At 45.8% G+C, this 16,948-nt stretch overlaps 1 protein-coding gene across 12 annotated transcripts; it reads left to right on the top strand.

Moving 5' to 3' along the window:
- The first annotated feature begins 115 nt into the window (after positions 1–115).
- Positions 116–16,871, top strand: LOC6603357 (E3 ubiquitin-protein ligase Nedd-4). Of its 12 annotated transcripts, none has more exons than XM_026992417.1 (20): positions 116–451; positions 909–1,121; positions 8,456–8,538; positions 8,608–8,689; positions 9,385–9,423; positions 9,504–9,664; positions 11,063–11,210; positions 11,268–11,392; positions 11,458–11,557; positions 12,371–12,546; positions 12,727–13,018; positions 13,109–13,213; positions 13,874–13,981; positions 14,131–14,368; positions 14,440–14,564; positions 14,660–14,801; positions 14,869–15,025; positions 15,100–15,393; positions 15,454–15,852; positions 15,914–16,871. In XM_026992417.1, exons 2-20 carry the CDS (start codon positions 924–926, stop codon positions 16,014–16,016), a joined length of 3,075 nt encoding a protein of 1,024 aa, XP_026848218.1. In that variant the 5' UTR covers positions 116–451; positions 909–923; the 3' UTR covers positions 16,017–16,871. The 12 variants fall into 12 exon arrangements, with proteins under 12 accessions (XP_026848218.1, XP_026848220.1, XP_026848217.1 ...); XM_026992419.1 differs by having other exon boundaries at positions 9,504–9,673; positions 11,060–11,210; positions 12,766–13,018; XM_026992416.1 differs by having other exon boundaries at positions 9,504–9,673; positions 11,060–11,210.
- The last annotated feature ends 77 nt before the right edge of the window (positions 16,872–16,948 follow it).

Below are 16,948 nucleotides of genomic sequence, written 5' to 3'. Positions count from 1 at the left end.
GGTATTTTAGCCTCGCGATTATGGTTTTATCATGCCAGTAAAAAGCAGCCACACTGGCATACAGTTAATTTCGTCGCCGTGCTAAATTCTTGTTTTTTAATGTTTTAATTGTGATTAAAATACTGAGCAGCAGAATAGCTACGACAAACAACGCCCTTGATGGGATCAAAGCATGTGAGCTGTACCAAACAGCACGCGAATTAGAACGCAGTGCAAAACGGGCCGTGTGAGGTGTGCCGACAAACATCGAATTGTGCCGTGTGAAAAGTGTACGTACGTGAGGATTTTCCGCACATAGTGGACTTAAAACGAGCATACTGACACACACACACACAAGGGCATATTTACAGCATAAATCAAGCGATATTATAGTGCAGAGCTGTCACCACAGACAAGGCGGCGGTAACTGTTTGTGTGTGTTTGTGTGTGAGCGTTAAAGCAAAAGATAAACGTAAGTGGAAAACTTAGAAAATAGTTTTATTCTGACCATAAACGAAGGCCAGAGCGCGCCGGCCAGGTCCGACATGGCGTTGAACCCTTCGCGCTTGGCTAATTACGCCCGGAGCTTGGCTTTTATGCTCTGCCTGGCTTTTCTTTCCTCCTCTCCTCTTCCCTTTCATATGCACCCGCACACACAATGCTGCCGGACAGACAGAGAAGGCATCTAGCACAAGTACCGTTCCTCCATTGTGCACTTTGTGTGTGGTGTCGTCTTTGTTGTCTGCTCAGCTTTGCTGCGCTCTCACTTTGGCCTTGCCGGCGCGTCTCAGCCTCCAAGTTATTGTCACCCATCACCCCGTCCCCCTTGTCGGTCACTTTCGTGCCTTTTTTCGCTTAATTTGCACTTCCGTCACTCCTCACTTACTCACTCTCACCCACTCTCTCTTGCTCTCTTCCTCCCATTGCAGTTGCTTTTGTGAGCCATGTCGGCACGTTCCAGCGGTTCTGTGGCTGCCGTGGCCGCAATGTCCGCCGCCGCCTCATCATCATCGGCCGCAGCATCCGGGGGCGATGTGCCGCGCCCACCGCCGCGGCGCCGGGCCGCCTCTGTTGCGGGACAACAGCAGACGCGTCAGGAGTTCGGCAATGGACACACGCCACGTCGATCGTTGGCTGCAGTGGTAAGTCCCAACTGGGGGGAGAAGTGGAGGCAGAAGAACGCCTTGAAGGGGGATTTTGGATGGGCTTATCAGACTTGTGCCTGAATGGGTGTTTCTCTATTTATGGTGCTATTTTCACTGCTAATCTAATCTGGAGCTGGAACTTGCCAAACAGCTATGTCGTGTGGATGGGCCTTGTCCGTGCGTGGAGTAGAGCTACCTGTTGCAGGCCCCTCCTTTCAGAAATGTGGATGAGAACCCTTCTTAAAACAATTGTTTTAGGGCATCACATCATGCCATGGAATCCGTAATGGCTTTTCTTTTGTTTAGTTTTCTTTCCCACTTGTGTAAACGAGCAAATACGCACTTGCCTTGCTCGTGATCTCAGCCGCAGACACAATTAAACAGAAAATTCGTTTGTTTATTTGCTTTATTTTGGCGAAGGGAAAGAGAAATGAATGGCACTCGGGAGCAGTCATCAACATCTTGAAACACAATTAAATATATCAACAAAACTATTGGCCTGCTCTTTTAGCACTCCTCCAACTCGAGTACTGACTAAACGTGGTAGTAACTTCTCTGCGGCATGTGTACGTGTGGAATGTACATACATACCTTACCCTTCAGCAATCAATGAAAACTAATGCTGCAAGACATTTCTTGTGGGGGATCGATTAGCATCGTTTATATTTGACAACTTATTTCCAGGCTAGAGTGGGACAGACAGAGGGGTAGGTGGGCTGCTTATCTTCATTAGTGGGCTCATCCCAACGGTTCATGGGGCTGTTGCTGGCCTGCTTCCTCACACTTGCCTGCTAATTGAGAAGCGTCAAATGGTAACGTCACTTGGGGCACTTGCCTACGTCACTGTATAGCGGCACCCCCGCAGACGATAAAGTCGCACTAATGGGGACGCTTATCAGTCAACAGTCGAGTATTTATTTTTATCCGTTGCGTCAGCCCTGCTGGCAGAAGTCAAATGTCAATTTTAATTGATGGCTTCAACATGATTGTTAGTAAAAGGAGGGAAGCCCCTGCCCCATGCTACTCCAAAGATCAGAAATGCAGCGGCAGCAATGCTCTCTGCACCCAACACACACACACACACGCAACAGCAAACGTACACTGAACAGCTGTTTTTGTTTTGTTTTGCTTTGGACACTTGTTCGCAGATGGAGCAACATCAGCCACTGTCACTTTGACAAGCTTTTAAAAAGCTTTACTCGGTTCAGTGTTATAAAATGGGTAAAGCGAATGCGGTATTTTAAGTCCAATTAGGTATTTTTATGTTTTGAAATATTCAATAGTTAAACCTGTTTCGTGTTATTTTGCTTAAAACTATTTTAAGAAATTTGTATTCCTATTACCCCCTGCATGTCTGCTACTTTTGAACCACTTGCGCCATTGCTTTCTGTTGAGCTGACGTCTTAGCCAGAAAATGCGTTTGACGTCTTACCAAAGCGATGAATACATTTTTCTACTCCACGGACCTTGGTCACACTGCGTTTGGGGAGCTGGGGAGCTAAATTTTATTTTAGCTAGAACGCGAAAGCGCCAATTACGTGCAACGGCTGACGACAAGTCGGGGGAGACCGACGTCACCTAGTTGTTGTTGTTGTGTTTGCACTTACACTAGCACACACACAAGCGAACACCCCGTTAGGGAGGGAGAAATTCACGCAGAACATGTTTTTGCAATAGTGTTGGTGATTTTTTGTTATTGTTGCTGCTGTTTTTTCCCGTTAATAGAAGATAAATAGTGAATAATTGAATAATAAATATATATATAAAGTGTTCATCTACATTCACAAGCGATATCTACGTGTGAATGCATATTAATGATTGCTAAAAAGTGTTAATTATATAAAGAAATAAATAAATATACATATGTACGTGTGTTGGCAAAAGCAACAGCTTCGTCGTGAAATAAGAATCAACGGGAGTCAAAGCCGTTGTCGCTGAGAGAGAGGCTCCCATCCCCCCCTCCGAGTGGGGGCGCATTCGACGGAATCAAAGATTCAGTTACTGCTCTTTTTTTTTGGCCCTCTATTAGTCATGCATGCCAAAAAGACTGGTGAATGCGCGAATGTGTGAATATGTGTGAGTGTGTGTGAATTTGAGTACTGCGATAGGGCCAAGGAAAACCTAATTCTGACCAGGCCCAGGCCCTGGCCCTTACCTTTACCCGTGCCCCGCGTACCAGCAAAAGCGGAGCGTTGTGGCCTTACGTATACGCAATAAACGTAATAAAAACAAAACGGCGATTTGTTGGGAAACCTGTTCCTCTCCTCTGCTCCGTCGCAGTAGCCGCTGCAGATTGCAGCCAGCGTCGCAGTCGCAGTAGCAGTAGCATTCTGCATAAAAAAAGCTCGCGGCGGGAGACTAAAATAAATCTCGAGTGCGCCAAAAACCAAACAAAAAGAATGTGTAAAGAAACACAGAAGAAGCAAATAAGAGAAACCCCAAATACATAGGAGTATATGAAATTCCTTACGGACCCAACTTGTTTTGTGCAGTTAAAACCGCCCCAGAGGAATTTTACCATATATTTTTTTTGATGATAACCCCACCCCCCCACACCGCCCCACCTTTATACGGTTTATTGTTTGATTTGTAGTTTTGTGGAGAGGCGAGGCGTGCAAATAAATTAACACAAACGCAAAATACTACAACAATACAAAAAAAAAACAGAAAAAAAATCCCGAAGCCAACGTAAACAAGAGCAGAAAGAGGAAGAACAAACAGCAGGAGAAGCATCAGCAAAAGCAGAGAAAAAAAAACAAATAATTAAAAGTTTAAATCAAAAAATTTAAAAATGGCTGAATCAACAACCACATCGCCGTCGGGGACGAGTGAAGATGGCCAGATCCATGGCTATAACAACAGTGATGTAAGTAGCACAGCAAAGAGGGGCGAGGGGGGATTTGTTGCGCTCTTCCTTCTCTCCCTCTTACAGAGATCTCACATACGTATGCATATAGGTGTGTCTGGCTGTGTGTGTGTGCGTTTGAGCTCATTTTCTTGAGCCGCTAATTGAGCCGCCTTTGATGCGGCTCACGTGCCTCCTGCTCATACCCAACCCGCCCCCCGCCCACCCTCCCACTCATCTGTTGGCTTTTCAAGATCTTCTTCTTATTGTTGTTGTTGTTGTTGCTGGAAAATCACTTGAAAAGTTTTCCAGCTCAGGGTCAGTTTTTGTACTGGGGTCTGTGGAAACATATGAACATGTGCACATACATTTCATTTAATATTGGAAAATAATAAATCCCCGTATCCCCGTACATATCTCCGATATTATGCCCTGCCCCCAGAATGTGCTGGAATGAAGTTTTTAATAGAGTTCTCTCTTAAATCTTGTAGTCTTTTTTGTGTCTAAATAATTTATTTAAATCTCATAAATATTTGTTTTTCCCACATTCTCATCCAATTGTTGGCCAGTAACCCTGCGCTTATAATAGCCAAATATATCCGAAAATGTATAGAAATATTTCTTATACATACATACGTACATGCATACGTATATTCTTTAATTGTTGCTATATCGTGTGTGTGTGTGTGTTTGTGTGTGTGTGTGGGTTCCTAGGATGAGTGAAAATTGATTCGTTCGGGTCCCAATTTGAGTGGATTGATAGATTTCATTCCATTCGCATCTAATCGAAGTGGATGGCAACGGTTCAATTTGTGTAATGAATTTGCATTGACCTCCGACCCCTGGACAATGTGACAAGTGAGGCAGGCAGGCAGAGCAGAGAAGAGCAGCCAACAGCCAATCAATTAGGTTAATGGTGGCCTCTGGGCCTGAGGTTGTTTTTTGTACCCCATTCAAAGACCGTGACAAGAGCCCTCCCCCGCCGCATTGAGTGCGCATTAAAATTACAATTGATATTAAATGTTTTTTTAATCTTTTGTTTGTCATTCCCATTCCAATTTCCATCTGCTTGCATTTTTCGTGTGAAATCTATTTGAACAGAAGACAATCAGAAAGCAAAGAGCGAGAACCCGCCAAGAAATGTGCTTCCGTTGACTCCACCAATCGTGCCCCTCGTTCCACTTCCGCTCTCACCCTCCCTTACACTCTCCCTCTCACTCTTGAGTGCGCTTATCAGCTTAAAGACCCGCAGAGTGATTATTCATATACGTATTTTTATAATTCGTTGTTCATTCAGTTTTCGCCAGAAGAAACTTCCACGAAAACTGTGTGGAAAAGTCAAGCGGAACGAAGGACAGGATAGAGGATTGATGGGGGTGGCGAGGGTCTGGGTAGACGATATCCACGGCACCCACGGCACACACGGCACACATGGCACACACGGGTGTCACATGGTCATCCAAAATGCTAAAAGTCAACGCTTTGGCCCTGATAACGAGGCACATTTGGTTGTGGCCTGGCATTTATTGTTAATCGAATTTCGGCTACCGCTGATGGCTGATGGCTAATGAAGAGCAGAGTAGAAGGAGAAATAGGAGTAGGAGTAGGAGTACCAAATAAATACCACAAAAAGCTAAAAGTTACCCCAGCGCTTGTCCCATGACTGATAACACAATAAGGGGACGACAAACCACTACCTATTGCCTGCTAATCGACTGTTTTAGATAGTAAAAACCTTTGCTTGAACACTCTCTAATTACAGGCTAAGGCTTTCTTTGTTTCAAGGACGCACCTCCCTCCAAAGACGTTGTCTTTACACAGACTATTTGTGTTTTAATGAATACACCTGTCAATCAGTGAAAATTTCATTAAATCTGTATCAAAATTAATCCAAATTTCCCTTTCAAATCCCAATTAAAACATCAAATAACGCTGTGGGCTTTGTTTCGACTGTATGATACCCACTACACTGCATGCATTCATGAAGTGAAAGGTTAGATCAAATCGGAGTCCAACAGGTGTCGCCGATCCGAATGCCATTCTTGTATATCTTTTGCCTCTTGAAAGCCAACCGATCAGCACCGTCCCAGATCCGCACCCTGTTCGATCCACTCCTCTTCAACGCTCTTGCTCTCTCCAGGCAACCCTCGGCGTCCAGTCAGTCTCTTGAACCCCTTAGTGCTGGCTCGGCAGATACCAGGTACAACGGGGTAGCGGGTCTTAACCGCAAAGAACATTTTAAGCTAATTTCCCCTCAGTGCCAGATTTAATGGCTAAAAATCAATTTAATGCCAGCCAGCGATACTGGTATCCAGGTTTAAGCCCCTCCTGCCATTTTGGGAACACCGACAGCTGTGCCAAAGGCTATGGAATCGGGGACCAAGGGGGGCTGGCTGCTTAAGAGATTACTCAAGTCCAGGGCCAGAGCATTCGGGCTGATTGATTGGACACTTGTCCGGCCAATGGGTGGACAAACGAGAACCGCGACTGGGCAACCACAGTTCCGATGGGGCCGCTTGTTTATGGGAACTTTGATGAATGTGCCCTCGAGGACACACAGACTAGGGCGACTAGGGCGACTGGAGCGACTGGAAGGGGAACTGGCATTCGCCAAGTAGCCCCATTAAAATGATTACTAAACACATTATATATGCGCCACTGAGGACAGCTATTTACCTCCTCCACTTTTATCCGCATATTTAATTATTGCACAAGTGGGAAAAGCCGCAGATATTTCGATATTTTAAAGGGAGACAAGCGCCCCGGGGCGGTCGTCGCTGAAAATCAATATAGTGCTACAAGTTCATGGAAAACGCGGAACAGAACAGAAACTAAAGAGTACAGGCCGAAACAGCAAACAGCAAAGAATAGAATCACAAAAAATATACATAGCCCCCTTCCCCAGAGAGAGCGAGCGAGAGGGAGAGCGAGAGGGAAAAGGCGAGAGAAAATGAAAAACCCTCCGTCAGGGTCACAGAGCCCAGAGCCCAGAGCCAGCCGCAACATGCGAGTGTCTCTGATATGTGATATGGGATGGGGCATGGGGCCAGGGGCCAGGGGCATGCGGCTTGCGGGGATATGGCGCCGTCTGGTCAGTCACAGCCCCCGAACGAACCGAAAGAGGGTCAAGAGGGGGGAAGAAATAAAGTGAGTTTGCTCTTCACTTTATAAACAATGTCGGCCAAATTGAATATTCCACGGGGTAAAAGCCTTTTAATGGATACAAGTGTTGGGCTCTCCAGCAGACAGAGCGGGGGGTTCGTGGGGGTATTGGAGCATTGGATGGAACAGGCTTTGTTCTATAGCTGCCAGCTCTAAGGAATGCAGAGAGTATGGCAGCGCCGATTGGGGCCACACATTGGTGTGCCTTTTGGATGTAGAGATGGATATAAAGAGGTTCCAAAGGAATACATAGATATTCTACCGAAGAGCAGGAAGCTTCAAGGAATTCAATTCTGTCTGCCTCACGCACAACCGAATCGTCACATTAAAAGTTATTACCATCTGCAAATGCTGTAATTAAAGCAGATTTCATTTGAAATAAAAGCAATGCCCACACAGGGAGACCTTCGGAAATGCGGAGACGACTCTTCTGGAACGGAAAATGTCAGCTGCCACACGAAGAAACCGCATTCGACAAGCCCGAAATGAATCAGGGGCACACACAGCACACAGCACACAATTTGCATGTTTTGGGCCACATTCTGCAGCACTCTAGACAATAATTGCTTGACGACTCTCTTGAACTTCTTGAAGCACAGGCCCTGCCCCCGTCCGCCCTTTCCGCTGGTCTGCGGTCTGCGGTTGAATGTGTCAAGGTCGTGAAAATTATCTAGCTACGAATGCGAGAACAATTATGTACTCCTTCAGAGGGAGCGTTCGAAATGCGAAAGGACTACTCGCAGATGAAAGGAAAAGCGGTTTTGTAGGTGGGAATCGCGGCACACGGGACGGGAGACTATGCGACCCGGTACTCCCCTGACCTCCGTCGGGAGTGAGGATTGGTTCTTTTGTAATGCACGGACACGAAGCCTTGAAGTTTGGTAAAAAGTTGCCGTAAAGGCGAGAGAAAAAACACACTCCACAATGCTGTCCCTCTCTCTTTCTCTCTCTGTAACCACCCCCTGCACCTACTGTTATAAATATGCAAAATGCTGTCCGTTAGGCTCTGGGCTGAGGACTGCGCGGCGTATGCGTAATCACGGGGCATTAAGCATACGCCGCATAAGCCAGGGCTGCTGTTGCGCCCTGTGGCTTATTTACTTACGAATTTTAACCAACCCACGCCGCGACACACCCCCCGGACAGGTGCTAGCCCCCCACCCCCCCTTTGTGGCATTGAAATTTGTGACACTGGCGGTGCGTGCACAAGTATCTCATTTGCTTTCGCTTCTGTGGTGATGAGAGACCGCCAACTTTTACGCTAATTTTCGTGCCTTGTTCACCGGTTTTTCATTTCATTTTTGTACACTTTCTTCACCCACAGAACGACTCTGGCGACTCGTGTCATCTGCGGATTGTGGTGCTCAGCGGCCAGTCCCTGGCCAAGAAGGACATATTCGGCGCCAGGTGAGTGCCACTGGCCACTGGCCTCTGGCCACTGTTCCACTAACTAACCCTTCCTTTCAATACCCGCAGCGATCCGTATGTCCGAATCGATTTGAACACAATCAATGGTGATATTAATATTGACTCGGTTTTGACAAAAACAAAAAAGAAGGTAAATCAAATTAGAGTTAATCCATTTAGCCATTAACGATTACCGATTAACGAATACCGATTAACGATTAATGTGAACCCCCCACGTGACATGGCCAAAAACGAGACACAAGAGAGGAGAGCGAAGAGATGCTTATCTAATCAGAGTCCCGGCCAGCACTTTCCTCATTTGCCATTCAGGAAAGGTGCAACGCGATATTCAAGGGTGGAATTCGTAGGCCTTGATTGCCCGATTACAAATGTAAAGCCCACGCCAGCCCCCCCTTATCTATCGCTCCATTAGTCATGCAGAGGGCGTACACATATCTCTTATCATCCAAATGTGTGTACTTCTATACATGTATACTGTGTGTTCTTCCAAAGAGCGAGCAAACCTCTTGAGATAACTAATTTGTAGGCTGTTTATAGCGCATGGGGTCTAGACGCAGTATTTCAACATCGGAGCATTCGATTTAGATATGAATATTCGGTGTCGAACAGACTTAAGATCGCATTAATAGGTTTAAATGGCTTTAAAAGTGCAAAAGGGAAGGCCCAAGAATAAAATTGGGCGTGTGCATGATTGGCCACAATGCTATTCGGCTTGAGACTGGAATCCAGGCTTGGTCCCGCGAATGCAAAAACAAAATACATGTCGTGTGCCAAAAATCCTTCCCCTTTAACCCCCCTCATTCTCTTCTCTCTTCCCAAATACAGACACTGAATCCATCCTGGAACGAGGAGTTCATATTCAGAGTAAGTTGTGGCCTGGCGGCTACTCCCTACTACTTATGGATGATTCACAGGCTAATTAACACTTTCTTTTTTGACACCAGGTGAAACCCTCTGAGCATAAGCTTGTCTTTCAAGTATTCGACGAGAATCGGCTGACTCGCGACGACTTTCTGGGCATGGTCGAGCTCACGCTGGTCAATCTGCCCACAGAGCAGGAGGGCCGCACGATCGGCGACCAAGGCTACACTCTGCGTCCGCGCAGGTCAGTAGGGTATGTTTATTTCATTTGCCGTTTGATTTTGTTCCTTTAATTTCAGTTGATTTACACACAACTACAAAATATACCATATACAATGATATAGTATAGTGTATAGCCGTAGCCAATAAATAGTCCAGTCCGAGAGTGTTCGAGACTAACAGTCCAGAATGAAAGATCATAAGACTAAGACACAAATTGTATAATTGATTGATCGATTGATCGATTGATCGATCGCTCGATCGACCGGTGGAGGAACTAAAACTCTCTCTATTCCAAGTCGTAGTCCGTAGAAATTCCGTTTGTAGTGTTGTGCCAGAGTTCACGTAGTAGTCGCCTGTCGTCTCCGCCTTGTTTATTGTTTAATATCCCGGCCATACCAACCTCACGCTTCCACCATTCCATTTTCACCATTTCCACTCTTCCCCTCTTCTGCTCCCTGGGCTGTGCGGTCTGGCGGCATTGCACTTTTCGATGGCAAATTCAAAAAGTCATTTTGCAAACATTTCCACGCCGAACACCCTCTCCCTCACCCTCACCCTCACCCCCGCTTTAGATTAGACTAGAAGGCTGTCTCTGTCTCTGGGCTTGAGTGCAGTGCAGCTCGAAACCATAAGATACTCCCATACATTGGATCGTTTCGATTAAAACTGCCATTTATGGGATAGAATAAATCCAAATACTCGAAATTAAATCAAGTTTCTATGCGGTTCTTAGGATTGAACTGATTGTTTATTTCCCATCGTATCACGATATTGTTTTCATTGGAAGAAAAGAAGAAAAGCTTATCCAATGACCGATGACTGACTGCGTTAACTCGAATTATGCCATAAATATTGTTCGATAACGCACTGGGCACTGCTTCCCATTGCTCCGAGGTGTTTTCGTTGGAAAAGTTTCAAAGGGAACGCCCGAGAATGCAGCGAATCTTTTCAAATGTGATTGCTCTCTGGCCCAAGCAGCAAAAAAACAAAAAACATGCAGTGTGCGTGACTCAGACTGATCGCTGCTCGATTCGAGTGTCGCTGATAAGGATGGCTTTTCGTTGATTTCATTGAAAAGATCGGGCGAATGACAATCGCCCAACAGCTCCGAAACGCACTGTACTCCCTGTGTTACTGTATAACTAGTATATTCCCCCTCCCCGCCCGCTAACTGGTATTTGTGCTTTGAGTTTATTTTTAGTTAACGCTTTGTATAATTGATATTGTTTTTCGACCTGTGAATGTGTCTCATGTATCTGTATCTGCTTACACATGTATGCATCCGTGTGCCTCTGTATCCGTGTGTGTCTGCGTGTGCATCTGTAGCATTGGCGGGGGTGACGGTGTCCATTTGATTAGTGAATTCTTTAAATTTTAATGCTATCGTGTGTATCTCCCCGAATGTAAAAAAAAAAAGCAGCGCCAAATCCCGGATCAAGGGCAATCTGAAGATCTATCACGCCTTCATCCGCGAGACGCGCGAACAGAGCGAGCCCTCGAGCAGCAACAGCGATGGGGAATGGGAGCACGTGGAGGCCACCAATGCCAGCGACACGTCAGCGCAGCCGGTAAGAGTCTTGGGGCTTCTTTTTGATGGAAATCCCACTGAACATTCCCTTCTGCAGCATCCGTTTCCTACTGGCGGCAACGATGCCTTGCCCGCCGGCTGGGAGGAGCGACAGGATGCCAATGGGCGAACATATTATGTGAATCACACGGCAAGGACGACGCAATGGGAGAGACCCACTGTGTAAGTGGATGGAATAATCAATTTAAAGATTGAGTTGCCCCTGTTGACCCTTAACCTTTTCGCAGTTTGAATAGCAACAGTGGCCAGTCGGCCGATCAACTGGCCTCGGATTTCCAGCGGCGTTTTCACATCAGCGTGGACGAAACGGAGACTGGACGCTCGGCGGTAAGTGCAACGCTACCCTGGCACTACCCTCACAGAGGCAGAGCCAGAGCCAGAGACAGTTCCTGTCCCAAGAAACAGACTAAGAATTGTATATACATATATCCACTATAATCTGTAACTATATCTACATATATGTATATATATATACAACTGCATGTGTGATTTATATGATTTTCATGCATGAATCCCACACATTCAAACCGCACTCGAAACTAACTCTATAACATATACACACACACACACACACACGCATACACATACGAAACAAACACAAAATAGAGATCCAGGAACGGCCCTGCAGCCCAGACTCTGGTGACTCTGGCCAGTGAAGAAGAGGATCGGGATCGGGATCGGGCCGACGATGAAGTAAACGAGCCAGAGTCCGAGTCAGATTCCGAGAGTGTGCCAGTTGTCGATCTACAGAACAATCAATCGAATTGTCTGCATTGCGGCGAGGCACATGTTGAGGATGAGCAGAATGTGGATGCAAATGGTGATTCCGAAGCCAATGCCGATGCCAATGCGGAGGAGCAACCCATTTCTAATGCTGTGCAAATCTGTGATATACTCGATAGGAACTTGTACCTGGGACGCATATTTGTAATTTTCTTTTTTCCACTAAAGATTTCGTAGACAATAGACGCATAGCGGCATACCTGTGAAATTAGCTAGTAAAATGCTAGAATGCCAGATACCAGCCCGGTTCATCCTTGCATCCATTTGAGAATCATTGCATCTCTTTATCCCCTGCATCCACTCCATTGACTCCCCGTGATTATAGCCTGTAACTGTATGTATTGTATGAATACCCAGGATGCCGTCAGTCGCAATAGTTTAGAGGACGAAAGCACAGCAGTAAACACACCAGAAGCAACCACACCAACCACAATCTCACCACCAAACACCACACCAACGATCCACAACGAGAACAATGGCAATGGCAATGGCAGTGGGAATATGTTGAGCGATCCGACACAGGATACAACCAGGTTAATATTATTGGCCATCGGCTGCGGGCTGTGGCCTGTGGCCTGTGGGCTGCGTGGTAGCATCCATCCCATCCCTCTGTTGATGTTGTCCGAACCTCCGAACCTCCGTACTCCCCCTCCGATCAGCAGCTGCTCCACTTGTCCACATTCCTCTCACTGATCTGTATTTTATGTATTCAGTTTTGTTTACAATTCCCTGCGACATCCTGTTGCCGCTAGGCCACCCGAAATCTCAGCCACCAGCTTGCAAAACGATTTGCGTCCGGTGCGCCAGGCGCCCGATGTACCAGACATTGCCATGACCACGATCCTGACACGGCGGGCCATCGACAACATGGCCTACAATCTGGGACGGCACGAGCAGGAGCATAACCTACAGCAGCAGCAGCAGCAGCAGCAGCGGCAGCAGCGTCGGCGCCAGCAAATGCAGCTGCATATACAGCAGCGGCAACAGCAGCAGAACAGACAATTGGTTAGCATGCGCTCCAGGCACCAGCCGCCACACTCCCATATTCATCCAGCATCATCTCCATACGATCATCCGCATTTATTTCACTTGTAGCCCGAAGTAGATCTTCGCCAGCAACGACGCCGCCAGCAACAGCAACAGCAGCAGCAACAGCAGCAGCTCCAGCTCCAGTTGCACTTGCAGCCACATCCGCATCTGGTCAGCACATAGCATCCCGTCCACTTCACTTCACTTCACTCCACTCCACTCCACTTGTAGTTTGATCTGTCGTGACTGTTCGATTGTTTGTTATAGATCAACTAAAAACCATTATAGCGCCGCAAAATTTGTCAAGTTTAATTTTTTCGGGTCGAAAACTTCACGTTTCTCTAGAAGTCACATGGGGCATGGGTTCTCTCAAGGAATGGATGAGCAATGGGCCGCCTGTAGCTGTACACCCGTATTGTGTCTTGTATGTACTCGTATCATCTCAGTGTTGGTTGCATGTTGCATGCTGCATGCCGCATCTCTTACACTCAACTAACGAATAGAATACTAAACCTCATGGCGCTTTTATTTGCAGCTTTTCTCTACCTTGTTTCGCATTTAATTTGCTTAACACTTTACTCAATGTTTAACATAATTTAATGTGCTATTTGCCGTGTTTCTGCTTAGTGTTTTCTCACGAACCAAAAACGACTGCAATTTGTGGAATTTGTTTTTAATTTGACCAAACACTTTTTTCTCTTCTGTTTCTTCCAAAATAAAAACTGAACATAATCAACCGCAACTGCAACTGCAACTGCAATGCATCCATATATATACATATATATATATATATATCAACATTATATACTATATAAAATAATCAATGACTAGAACGAAGACAACGATCACACAGACAGCCACAATTCCTCAGAGATCTCAGCTCCGCCCACCCGACGCAATTCCGAGGAAGACAATGCGGCTGTGCCACCACAGGATCAAGTAAAGTTCAATGCTCTTTTCTCAACCCCCAAATGCACTCGAAAACTATTTCGTAGCCAACATCCTGCCCTGGATAGCTTAGCATGGCATAGCCGATGCATAGGATAGCCGACTAATGTCTCTCGTTGTGAACCTTTTCTGTCTTGCAGAATGCTGGCGGCGAGGAGGAGGCACTGCCACCGCGCTGGTCCATGCAAGTGGCGCCCAACGGCCGCACTTTCTTCATTGACCATGCCTCGCGTCGCACCACCTGGATAGATCCACGCAATGGACGGGCCAGTCCCATGCCAAACCAGACACGACGCGTCGAGGACGACCTGGGACCCTTGCCGGAGGGCTGGGAGGAGCGTGTGCATACGGATGGGCGTGTATTCTACATAGATCACAGTAAGAGTCCCCTGCAATCACCAAGCTAGGACTGCTCCTTAAACCCATCCGTCGTTTCCATCTCCTGACAGATACACGCACCACACAGTGGGAGGATCCACGTTTGTCCAATCCAAACATTGCCGGACAGGCGGTGCCCTATTCGAGGGATTACAAACAGAAATACGAGTATTTCAAGAGTCACATTAGAAAGCCTGTAAGTATTTGAATCGGAAGATCTTAACAGAGTGTTTGAGTGTTCCATCAATGGCAGAAAATGAATCTACTTTCGTTATTTTTCTTTTTGGACAGACAAACGTACCAAATAAACTGGAAATACGCATTCGCCGTACATCCATATTGGAAGACTCGTACCGAATCATCAGTTCGGTGACAAAAACAGATCTACTGAAGACTAAGTTGTGGGTGGAATTTGAGGGAGAGACTGGTTTAGGTGAGTAATTCCTCCATTGCCTCCAATTGCCATATTCTGGCTTGTTCTAACGAACGATCTTCGACAGATTACGGTGGCCTTGCTAGGGAGTGGTTCTATTTACTATCCAAAGAAATGTTTAATCCATACTACGGACTATTTGAGTACTCGGCGATGGATAACTACACATTGCAAATCAACAACGGCAGCGGTTTGTGCAATGAGGAGCATTTAAGTTACTTCAAGTGAGAGCCTTTTCCAATCGAATCTTGAGCTGCGGCCTAAACTTTGAATAATAACTTGTTAAACAAACCCTTAGATTCATTGGACGGATTGCTGGCATGGCTGTATATCATGGCAAGCTGCTGGATGCCTTCTTTATTCGTCCTTTCTACAAGATGATGCTGCAAAAGCCCATCGACCTGAAGGACATGGAGTCTGTGGACACGGAGTACTACAACTCTTTGATGTGGATCAAGGAGAACGATCCGCGCATTCTGGAGCTGACATTCTGCCTGGACGATGATGTGCTGGGCCAGAAGAGCCAGCACGACCTGAAGCCTGGTGGCGCCAACATAGACGTGACCAATGAGAACAAAGACGAGTACATCAAGTGAGTGACACTGCACCTTTTGTTATTCTTGTACCTTGTTAATTCTTGTGATCCTTTCAGGCTCGTCATTGAATGGCGCTTTGTCGCGCGCGTCAAGGAACAAATGTCGTCCTTCCTCGACGGCTTTGGCTCGATTATTCCCCTGAATCTGATAAAGATATTCGATGAGCACGAGCTAGAGCTGCTGATGTGCGGCATCCAGAACATCGATGTCAAGGACTGGCGCGAGAATACGCTGTACAAGGGCGACTATCACATGAATCACATAATTATCCAATGGTTCTGGCGTGCCGTTCTCTCCTTTTCCAACGAGATGCGCTCTCGCCTCCTACAGTTCGTGACCGGCACCTCACGCGTGCCCATGAACGGTTTCAAAGAGCTGTACGGCTCGAATGGCCCACAGATGTTCACCATCGAGAAGTGGGGCACACCCAACAACTTTCCACGGGCACACACTTGGTGAGATATGAATAGATTTATTCCTTTCACGGAGAAGTAATTCATTCCCTTACCTTTGCAGCTTTAATCGCCTGGACCTACCGCCCTACGAGGGCTACCTGCAGCTAAAGGACAAGCTGATCAAGGCCATTGAGGGCAGTCAAGGCTTCGCGGGTGTTGATTAATAACACCGGAAACGGGGATGATGGCGAGTGGCTTTGGCAGGAGGTGCAGCAGCAGTTTCAGCAGCGCCAGGAAGAAGAGCAACAGCAGCAGGAACAACGATTTCACACTACATCACAACAACAACATCAACAACAACAGCAGAACAACCGCAACAGCAACCTCATTGCATTCACGTGGAACAGCACCGCCAGCAGATCGTGTACTTATTTGTTCGTTTGCTTTTGTATTATAATCATTTTTGCTAGTTTAGTGTTATTTCGTATGTACTTTTAACTAGGCGCCAACACAACCACACACAGAGACACGCAGAGACAGAGATAGAGACAGATAGCGACACAGAATCCAAATAAAATCCTAACAAAGAGTCCAAACTGCATATGCATATATATATATATATATTTATTACACATTGCCGACAATTGTAAAAAGTTGTGAACGTTTTACAAACTATAAGAAAGGGAGAGATACCCCTCCCCCTACTATAACTATTAAATGCTTGGAATATATATATATATGTACACCATATACTGATACCTATAAAGTCAAAAAGTATATCTATTATGTATATGAGAGAGAACCTTTTTATAATTGTTATTTTTATGCGATATTCCTCTGTGCATCGCCCCTCCCAAAAACAAATGCCTAAAGGCGATGGGATTTAATCAATAAAAAGTAATCGCAAGTTATGCATAAAACTGTACTCTGATGAACACATATTTTTAAAGAAATAATTAAATTTTGTATTCTGTATAATTATGTGTGTATTCAAAATAACAATAATGTTAGTCTGTATAAGTGTCCCTCCCCCAATCACCCTCTTTACTATTAAATAAAAAGACAAAGCATAAAATATATATACAAAAACAGCTACAAAAAAGAAGAAAGAAAAATTACGAAAAAATGAAAACAAACAATTTAATCCGATTTATAT

This window comes from Drosophila persimilis, unplaced genomic scaffold, assembly GCF_003286085.1.
Source record: "Drosophila persimilis strain 14011-0111.01,24,50 unplaced genomic scaffold, DperRS2 tig00000732-arrow-arrow-pilon, whole genome shotgun sequence".
Taxonomy (NCBI): domain Eukaryota; kingdom Metazoa; phylum Arthropoda; class Insecta; order Diptera; family Drosophilidae; genus Drosophila; species Drosophila persimilis.
Note: the sequence above shows the minus strand (reverse complement) of the source record. Positions and strands in the feature narration are given on the sequence as shown.

What these genes read in the sequence shown, in the direction of transcription:
- LOC6603357 (XM_026992416.1), top strand. Translation starts at nt 924, where the DNA reads ATGTCGGCACGTTCCAGCGGTTCTGTGGCTGCCGTGGCCGCAATGTCC. An exon ending in AAGGACATATTCGGCGCCAG is followed by an intron (nt 8,539 to 8,607) that starts GTGAGTGCCACT and finishes CAATACCCGCAG; the next exon opens with CGATCCGTATGTCCGAATCG. An exon ending in TGTATTCTACATAGATCACA is followed by an intron (nt 14,369 to 14,439) that starts GTAAGAGTCCCC and finishes ATCTCCTGACAG; the next exon opens with ATACACGCACCACACAGTGG.